Source organism: Toxotes jaculatrix, chromosome 22, assembly GCF_017976425.1.
Source record: "Toxotes jaculatrix isolate fToxJac2 chromosome 22, fToxJac2.pri, whole genome shotgun sequence".
Classification (NCBI taxonomy): Eukaryota; Metazoa; Chordata; class Actinopteri; family Toxotidae; genus Toxotes; species Toxotes jaculatrix.
The window spans coordinates 104,984-115,000 of record NC_054415.1 but is presented as its reverse complement, the minus strand read 5'-3'; the positions used below and the strand labels follow the sequence as shown (position 1 = coordinate 115,000).

At 47.2% G+C, this 10,017-nt stretch overlaps 2 protein-coding genes across 3 annotated transcripts in view; both read left to right on the top strand.

Annotated features, from left to right (window-relative positions):
• Positions 1-1,540, top strand: part of drd4-rs (dopamine receptor D4 related sequence) — a 2,336-nt gene extending 796 nt beyond the window's left edge. Inside the window, exons 3-4 of the mRNA XM_041030645.1 lie at positions 115-791; positions 1,323-1,540. Coding sequence (XP_040886579.1) covers positions 115-791; positions 1,323-1,540 — 895 coding nt within the window. The remainder of the gene's footprint in view (positions 1-114; positions 792-1,322) is intronic.
• A 754-nt stretch (positions 1,541-2,294) lies between these two features.
• On the top strand, positions 2,295-9,812 carry LOC121175905 (cadherin-related family member 5). 2 transcript variants are annotated; one of them, XM_041029781.1, is made up of 15 exons: positions 2,295-2,371; positions 3,581-3,666; positions 4,413-4,621; positions 4,749-4,805; positions 4,886-4,978; positions 5,255-5,341; positions 5,437-5,547; positions 5,746-5,928; positions 6,216-6,306; positions 6,617-6,723; positions 6,849-7,049; positions 7,125-7,247; positions 7,722-7,800; positions 8,108-8,304; positions 9,164-9,812. In XM_041029781.1, exons 2-15 carry the CDS (start codon positions 3,600-3,602, stop codon positions 9,419-9,421), a joined length of 1,863 nt encoding a protein of 620 aa, XP_040885715.1. In that variant the 5' UTR covers positions 2,295-2,371; positions 3,581-3,599; the 3' UTR covers positions 9,422-9,812. The 2 variants fall into 2 exon arrangements, with proteins under 2 accessions (XP_040885715.1, XP_040885716.1); XM_041029782.1 differs by lacking the exon at positions 2,295-2,371 and adding an exon at positions 3,285-3,412.
• The last annotated feature ends 205 nt before the right edge of the window (positions 9,813-10,017 follow it).

Genomic DNA, 10,017 nt, shown 5'->3' with positions numbered 1-10,017 from the left:
TACAGCTGAGTGATGATTCTGTTAGCACCTTGTTAGTAAGGTAACTGATGAAACATCAGTCTACTGTGTTACAGGTGCTTGGTGGTGGTCTCACCTGTTTCTGTTACATTGCAGGTACATTGCTGTGGTGGTTCCTCTGAAGTACAACAGGAACCAGTTCAGTGTCCGTCAGCTGGTCCTTATCACAGCCACCTGGGTGCTGTCTCTGGGTGTGGCCAGTCCGGTTATCTTCGGTCTGAACCAGGTGCCGGGTCGCAATCCAAGACTGTGCAAACTGGAGGACGACCGTTTCGTAGTGTACTCGTCGGTCTGCTCCTTCTTTGTGCCTTGTCCCATCATGCTCTTCTTGTATTACTGGATGTTTCGGGGCCTGCGGCGGTGGAGCGGTCGGAGCCGATCTCCGGCGGGGCGAGCCGGCCGTCCGGCTCTCTCTTTACGTCTGGGCTCTGTTCTACAGCGAGCGAAAGCCACGAAGACTGGGAGACTAGAGAAGGTGGTTTGTGCCACGCCGACTGGCCTCAGCCCCGCCTCCCCCTCCACCGTGTCCGCGACAATGACCTCGGTGACCCCGGTGACGGAGCATCAGTGCGACGGGCAAATGGTGGTGGCGGAGAGCGACCCAATGACGACGCAGATGGACAGCATGTCAGACGGAGAAGCCACGGAGAAGAGGGAGGGACTCGGCCTGATGAAGACCAGCGCTGCCGCAAAGAGAGGAAGAAGAAACAGCAAGAGCAGCAGAGTCAGTGGGAGGGAACGCAAAGCCATGAAGGTCCTGCCGGTCGTCGTCGGTGAGTACCAACACTGGATCACTGTTTCACTCTTCACTGTTTGTTCTTGTTGTTCTGTTGTTGACAAGTTTCACACTGAGCACAAACACGATGTGGACAATAAGAAGGACGTCGTCTGTGGAGCTGCATGGACAGCTCACTGCCTGCAGCTTCACACCAACAACGTCTCATGCAGGACAGATTGTCTTCTCTCAGCTGGACGTTTGTTCTCTGCACAAACTGTTTTTCATGTTTCGCTGTAACAGTGAAGCTGCCATCCTCAGTAAAAATAGACACTGCTTCTATCTGTCTCCTTGGAAACCATTTTACTGTCTCAGCAGCAGCTTCACACCACAGACACTTTTAGATCCCAACACTCGTCCACTGAAGCTTCAGAGAAATCTCCCAGCAGCAGACAGAGATGAGAAGATGAGAAAATAACACCATGACACAGAAATACTGAAGTCACGAGTCAAGTCTCCCACAAACTTCTCACAATATTTGGATCTTTCATATTTATTTATTCTGACCTTCTGTCTCTTATTGTCTCAGGTGTGTTTCTGGGCTGTTGGACGCCTTTCTTTGTCGTCCACGTCACCAAGGTGTTGTGTCGGTCATGTGACATCGGCCCGACTCTCATCTCCGTGGTAACATGGCTTGGTTACGTGAACAGTGCTGTCAACCCGATCATCTACACGGTCTTCAACACGGAGTTCAGGAACGTCTTTCACAAGCTGCTCTGCTGTCGTACACGAAACTACAAGCACTGAAAACTGTCCTCAGAGTCTCACGTGTTTTTATTATTTCATCTTCAGAGCCAAACATTTTGTTGTTGTTTTTTTTTTTTAACTCTCGAAACATTCAAAGACTCGGCCTGAAAACTGTTTTCTGACCAAATCTCTTGTTTGGATCTGAGCTGGACGGAAACACGTCGTCTGTCTGTGATCACGTGTCAGTTCAAAGCAGCAGATGAATATTTTCTGTTGAGTTTCCTAAAAATTGTTGAAATATAAAAACAAAAAGGTTTTTCAGGAAATGCAGGTGACGCCGCCCGGGTCCATTTTTAGAAGAGCTAGAGGATTCACACCTGAGTGTGTTCATCAGGTAGACGCTCTGCTCTGATGATGATGATGAATTTCTTCTTACACTTGCTGCTGTTTGTCTGTGTCATACTGATTTTTGTGTTGATGTTTGCATCTGTTGTTGTGTTTTCATGTTTGTTGTTTACAGTGGTGTGACCATCACTGAGGGGGAGGGACGAAGACGAAGGCTGCAGTCATTCTGCTGGAGGACAGCTTTAACTGTCCACACCGCAGAGACTGAGCCCTGCAGACTAACACTCCTCCTGCAGCACGTTGGCCTACTTATCCTGCTCATTAATGCTCTGTAAGCTGTGTGCTAATGCTCTGACACACACACACACACAGTGACAGGCCGCCCTCTGTTCTCACTGGACAATAAACTGAGTCTTTGCTGCTGGAACACAAAAACATGAAAGTATGAAGACATGAAAAGTGTGACAACATGAGGCTGGGATCAGGAAACCTGAACAGACGGAGGGCGAGAGACACCAGCTGTCTGTAGATCAACAGGAGAGAGAGGTGAGCGCTCTGTAGACATGTACATACATGTGTTTATATTCATGTAAACACGAGTCAGACGCTGAGTCTCATGTATTTGTCACAGTTCAGTTTGTTCCTCAGCGGAAATAATAAATAATAACGATTAGAGTGAGCTGCTGTCTGCCGCTCCGTGATGAAGCTGTCCTGTGGCGTGAGACAGGACATGTGAGACACGACGAGACGACGAGAGAGACGGTTTAACGAAGAATAAAAAGCTAACAGCTAATCCTCTGATTCACTCGCAGTCAGCTGACGTTAAACCTGCCGAGTTCGTTCTGCTGAGCCTGAACTTTGGCTGAGCAATAAATACAAAAGCATTCACTCACTCATTCATGTGTTGAATGCAGCTGGATGACTGAACCCAGGTCAAGTCTGTAATGATGTCTGTTCTTTGGTGTGAATAAACAATGTAAATCATTCTGATTTATAGAAACATAAACAATGTTGTTTATGTCAACAAACCAAACAACAACAACAACACTGAATTAAAACAGAGAATGAACCAGACGATGACTGTCGTCGTCCATCGGTCAGACTCACTAACCCCAACCTGTCCATCCAGGACGTGGTTTCCACTGAGGACAGAGGTGAGGACATCCCCCTCAGATCAGTCCTGCTGACGGAGGAATTGTCTTCACTCTGTATGACTGTGGGTGCTTTGTTTGACTGAGCTGATTTTTAGTTTGGTCACGTTTCGGTGAACAAACCGTGACTCGTTTGTTTGGTCGTCCACCGCGTTCCTCACAGGAATGTCACGTGACCTCTCTGACCCGTTTGGTTCCCCGATGGCAGAACGAGCTGCCAAATGTTATCAGGTCAGGACGGACTCGTCTCTGAGGAGACACTCGTCTGACACCCAACGCCCCAACTCCTCCTCCACCTGTCCGTCCCTCACCTGTCCGTCCCTGTGGACAAACGCGTCTGTCTGATGAGTGAATGTAAATGCTCACACAGGCTCAGTCAGTGGTGCTGAACTGTGTGTGAATATAAATTAGGTGGAAAAACAGCGAGTTGTGTTCGGTGAGTTTAACAGAACAACAGCTCAGAGCTTCAGTGAGTCACAAAGAGGAACAGCATGGAGCCTGGAGGACAAAGGACGCTCTGCAGACAGAGGAGGACAGAGGACACAGATTAATCATGTACCACAGCAGACGCTAACGTCCACCTGGTTGTCTCTGTGTTGTTCAGGTGGACGAGGTGGACGAAGATGCTGAGACCCTGCAGACTGCTGCTGTGGCAGGTGGCACTCAGGTTGTCTTATCATGTTGTTACAGGTAAGAACATAAAGTCAGAGTGGACGAGTCGGGTTCTTACAGCAGGAACCAGGAACCAACCAAACAGAACAGAGAGAATACTACGTGTCCTATGTGTCTCACATAGAGCTGCGTCGATAAAATCGATTCTTCTATTCTCATTTTATTTTGTAAAGATCGATTTGTACATGCTCACGTACGAATTCACGTCATCGAATTCACGCATGCGCGTGTGGTGTGAAGCTACCAAACAATGAACATCGTCGGACAGTAAACAATGCTTAGTTAATGTTAAAAATAAAAAAGTGCAAACTTAGGCATTACTAAATTATGTCGGACAGTAAGCACTGCGTACTGTCTGACGCCATGTTCATTGTTTGGTAGCTTCACACCACGCGCACATGCATGAATTCGATGACGCGAGTTCGTACGCGAGCACGTACGAATCGATCTTTACAAAATAAAATGAGGAGAATCGACACAGCTCTAGTCTCACAGTCTTGTTCTGTCCGTCCCAAACACAAAGACATTCAGTTTCCTCTGATATGAGACACCGTGGATCGTTTCTCAGATTTATTTTCTGTTTCTATCAATTTACTGATCGATTGATGAGCAGCTGGTTTCAGCTCCGCTCGTCACAAAAATCCAGGAGAAAGATTTAAACTAAAAACTATTCAATCAAACAAGTAAAACAACATCAATCAGATCTTTGATCGGACCCTGGCGTCCCGCCCAGCTCAGGCCTCTGCTCTGTGTTTGGTCCTCAGCCAGTCTGTGTCTCGGGGGGTCGGACATCTTTGTGTCGGTCAGAGAGAACAGTCCCACTGGTCAGTTCATCTCTAACATCAGTATCAGTGGAGACACAGGAGCTAACGCCATCAGACTGTGTCTGACGGGGGACAAGGCCGACTGGTTCTACTTAGAGGGACGGACCATCAGACTCAACACGTCCATCTCCAGAGTTCTGGACAGAGAGGTACACCTTACCTCACCTGAGGCTACAACGCGTGACGTCCCAAAACATCTCACCTGTAAATAAACACGTCTGCTTCAGGTGGTCACAGTAAATAAGTCTCAGAGACGTCTGTCTGTCTGTGTCTCAGGTTCAGGGATCGGTGCTGATCGCAGAGCTGACCTGTTATGAGGACGATGTCACTCAGGTACGTCACCTGTCCAACCACTGCAGTAACATTAATGAGTGTAACTCTGTTCTGAGCAGGAAATAAACCTGTTTCCTCAGAGTCAGTCCAGGATCCTGGTGGAGATTTTGAATGAAAACGACAACAGACCAAACTTCGTGCAGGACACAGTCGAGCCGTTCAGCATCAGTGAGGTGAAGAGGCCGAAAGGTGCAACTGTCAGTGCAGCTCAGGTTTCCTGGTCTGAGGTTTAACTGACCCGAGACACGGAGACATTCCTGTCCACCTCTGTCCCGATCAGTAGCTGTGATCACAGTGCTGCTTTGCTCTTAGTAACATAAACCACCAACCATAGAACACACACCTATACACACCTGTAACCTAACACCTGTAAGCTATCACCTAACCCAGAACAGCAGACACCAAACAGGAAACGATAACGTGAGCAGTAACGTGTTTTCTGTGTGCAGCTGACGGCCGTGGACTCTGTGGTTTTCACTGTGAAGGCAGTCGATGCAGATGGAGACATGATCAGTTACATCATTGATCAATCATCAGTAAGATCAGACACACTTCTGTCCATGTCTAATACATGTATTTGTGAACACACCGGGTCATGTGACTGAACACACCTGTCTCATGTCACCTGCAGCCCGACGCCCGCTTCTTCAGGATTGATCTACCAAACAGTGGAAACATAGTTCTGAACAAAGCGCTGGACTATGAGACCAGAACTCACCTGGAACTCACCGTCTGGGCCCAGGTAACGCTCAGCCACACACACACACACACACACACACACACACACACACACACACACACACACACACACACACACACACACACACACACAGCTCAGACTCCTTATTAAACTTGATCCTGAAAAGTAAACAGTGAAAACAGCAGATGTTTGGAGAAACGTTCTGTTGTAAACATGTTTGTCCTCATGTTCTGTAAACAGGAATCAAACACGATGGAGAAGTTCAACACGTCTGCAGTTTTAACTGTGAACATTGAGGATGGAGATGACCAGTATCCTCACTTCCTGCCCTGCACACCTGTTTCTCCAGGTGTTCCTGTCTGCATGAACCCAGCGTACACAGCCAACATCACACAGAAACACCTCGAAGCTTTGAGGACTGAGGTAAATGTGGAATCTGTGCTAACGGACTGTGCGTCCATGTTAACGCCTCACACGAAGGTCAAGTGATTTGCTGTGACGGTGGCGTAAACATCATATGATACAGATGATCAGGGTTCATCCTGATTTATGGACGGGAGACGTTTCTGTTTACTCGATTGTTTACTGTCTGCATTTGTTATTTTGATGTGTCAGTGATAGGTTTGTTGTCTAAAACTCAGAGTGTGTTTGTTTTCCTGTTTACGGTTGTGATGATTATTTGTGCATGTTTACGTGTTTGTGTGTTTCAGGACGTGGTTCTGGAGTTTTCTCCTGGTCCAATCAGAGCAGAGGACGGAGACAGAGGAATCAATGCTCCTCTGATCTACAGCGTCCTGTCAGGTCAGAGTCCACGCACAAACACGACGCCGCATCAGGAGGCCGTCGGTCTGAGGAGGATTTGATTTGCTGAACAATTATCAGCTGATGATGATCAATAGCTCACTGATCAGCTGACTGATCGATTTGATGTCTGTTAATTTTTCTAGTAAAGAGGCCAAAGATTTAACGGCTGCAGCTTCTTCATTTTAATAAAACAAAAACAGGACATTTGAGGACACTGAGGGACAGTTTCCAGTTTTCGTTATGAAACCAACGTCAGCCAAACGTGAATCTGATCGTGTGTGTAAAATCTGTGTGTTTGACTCAGCAGGTGATGATCAGGGAAGATTTGTGATCAACAACAGGACAGGTGAGCTCAGGTTAACCCGAGCTGTGAACAACCGACGACTGACACCAAACTTCACGCTCACCGTCATGGTAACGTCCCTACTTCCTGTTTGCCGCTTATATATTATATTATACTCTTTGTTCTCTTCATTTGAAACTGATCGTTACGAATGAAGAGAACAAAGAGTATAATCAGTTTCTCCTCACCTGTCCAGGTGCGTCAGGCTGATGACAGGCTGAAACACAGCGTGGCGTCAGTTATGGTCAGAGTTCTCTACGACAACAAGTTCCCTCCGGTTTTCAACAGAACCACCTTTAAAGGTTTCATCATCCAAAACTCTAGCCCCGCCTCCATCGTCTCCACCTATGGGAACCAGGTGTTACAGGTCCAGGTGTTAGACCTTGACTTCTCTGATGTAAGAGCACCCAAAGCGCTACTTATACTGTCACCTGTATCACACCTGGTGATTCATCACTGCTGTCAATCACAGGGCCTGAATCCAAACATCCACTACTCCCTCCATCCTCTGTCTGGACTGTACCAAGTCACGCAGAGGGGGGTTCTGATTGCCAGGACAGACCAGCTGCGCGCCTTCGACAGACACATACTCCAGGTGAGTTCTTATGTTTCTTTATGTTCAGGTGCTGCTGCCTTTGCTGTTACGCTGCAGCTGCAGTCGTGATGCTCCTCGTCCTCTCTGATCATTTTAGATTCATGCATCTGCTTCGCTCTGTTCCACAGGTGAAACCATTCATAAACAACTGAAGCCAACTGTCTGTCCACTGAAGATTCCAAATAAGATGTAGCTTTGTTCTAAATGCACAGAAAATTGGACAGAGTTTGGTTGTAGGTTGGTGTGAACAGGCCTCACGTGTGTTTGGTCTCTGCAAAGCACTGATTGGTTCTCAGGTCAGACTGATTTGAGAACAGCAGGACAACTCAAACTAAAAGCTTCACAGTGTGAATCCACTTCAGCTGCATTAGATCTGAGCCACGGTTCAGTGTGAGTCAGGGAACATGAATGTTTCTGACGAGCTGCAGAAGAAAATCCCTGTGATGTTCATCCCGGTGTTTGGTTGTGACGCAGGTCGTAGCCAGAGACGAAGAATCAGGAGAAGAAGTTTCAGCCTCGGTGGACATTGAAGTCCTGCAGAGAGGACAAACAGGTGAGCTGAAAGCTTTAGGACTGAAACACTGTTGGACCCTCGGTAAACACAGATGAGATACCTGCATCAGGTGTTCAGCTCAGTGTCCAGGTCTCTGTCAGAGCCCTGCAGGTATCACAAACCTGGAGCAGGTAAAGGAAGATCCAGATGATCCAGATGTGTCTGTATGGACCAGAGTTCACTTTGTCCTCGGACCCAGTCTCAGTGACAACATGGTTCATTCGTTCACGTGCTGAACACAGATGCTGGTCTCCGTCTCTTGTTGCTCGTGGTGCATTCACTGACATTAACCCTTCTCTCTGTGCAGTCCCCAGCGGTGCGTTCACTGAGCAGCAGATGTTTGGGGACGTGGACAGCAGACTGGCCGGAGGAATAGCAGCGATGATTCTGCTGATGTTTCTCTCAGCTCTTCTGTTTCTGCTGCTTCGAACAGTGAAGAGACAACGTTCACAGCGAGAACCTGAGGAGCACAGGGCGGTCGCTGTGGACAAGCATCCAAACGTGGTATAAACTCAGACACTGACACTTTAAAACACTGTCACAGAGCTGTTCTGTGATACAGCTGCTGTCGCACACAGGAAAATAAAAAAGATTGTACACGTAAAGAATCAGCGCTGATCCTGAAAACTGAAGAAACATTTCAAACTCAGTTTATCCAGTGTGAGGAGTTTTTGATTCTGTTTACTGAAGTAACGTTTTCAGTCCAGAGTATTTTCACTGCTTACACCTCTGCTCTCCATCTGCACCTGTGTGAAGCAGAGGATTCGATTCAAACTCTTGTCTCTGTGATATTTCCTCTGTAGCATTTACTGTGGTTTCAGACGGTGAGTTTACAGCTGCTCTGCAGCCTCTGATGTTGTGATAGTCGGTGTGGACTTCCTGTCGCGCGTGTCTGTTTATAGCCTACATGAGTGTGTGTGTGTGTTAGAGCTCATTCATCACCTGTGCTCAGGGCGGAGGTGAACAACCTTTGTGTTTGACGTCCAAAGTGACACGTGACCAAACACAAAACGACGTGTGAGTCGACGTGAACTGCAGGTGTGTAAGACTCAGCTCCTCAGGTGAACCTGCACAGGTGTCCCGCTGTGTCTCAGTGTGGATCATGTTTTTATTTGAAAAGATTCTAATCAACGCGCAGACAGTGAAATCAGACTGCAAGCACCTGTGTGAGGTGAACAGTACCTGAGTCACAGTGTGTAACTCAGGTCTGATAACACACTGATTCATGACGCAGACGCCGACCTTCCTCCTGCTGTGAGATGTGAAAAACTCAAGATCACAGTCAGAATCACAGCGTCTGACAGAGTCTGAGCTCTGAGTCGTCTGAGTGAACAGGTGTGAACTCTCTTCTCTCTGTGAACAGGTGAATTCCAGTCAACCTGTTTTCTCTCTGGACGACCCTTCGTACAACAACAGAGCTTTCAGTCATCGCAGCGAGTCTTCTTCACAGTCAGAGAGTTTACATGGCCGACAGGGCGTCTACACGAGGAAACTCTCTCTGCTTCATCCTGCATCTTCTCCATCCGGCATCATCATCACTGATCCCGCACACAGATCCAGACCTGGTCTTCATCCTCCACCGTCGTCGCCTTCGAACACCGTGAGCGAGCAGCAGCTGTAGACGTCAGGCTGAAGGGAGACGAAACACCGTCCGCCTGTGAGTCTACAGGTGTTAACAGAGACAACGTCACTGTGGGGACTCCTCAGAGACACGACAGCGTGGAAACCAACCAGTCAGAGGACACATTACTGGAATAGGAAAATGATCAGCAGCCAATCGCAGGACAGAAAAAGAAAATTCAATGATGAACACCTGAGAGATTCGATGTGAAATCAGACTCATGCTCCACTGACGACTCTTCTTCTTCTTCTTCTTCTTCTTCTTCATGTCTGTCTGAAACTACAGTTCAACTTCGTGGAGAAAAGTGTTGATCAGATTCACAAAAAAACTAAATGGCTGAAGTGTGAGGTCACGTGTGTCTGAATGAGAATAAAAAATGTTTGAAACATGAGATGTTTTTTACACCAGCTCCTTTAAAAATATTTGACCTGATTTGTTTCTCAGAATATTCTGGAGTCATGTGTTCATTTTATTTTGAACCTTAAATTCACTGACTGAACTGTTTGTGATCAAAGAACAAATCAATAATTGTATCAGATATTTGATCGGCGGCTCCACAGCAGATCTTCACTCATGAATCAATGATCAGATCTGAA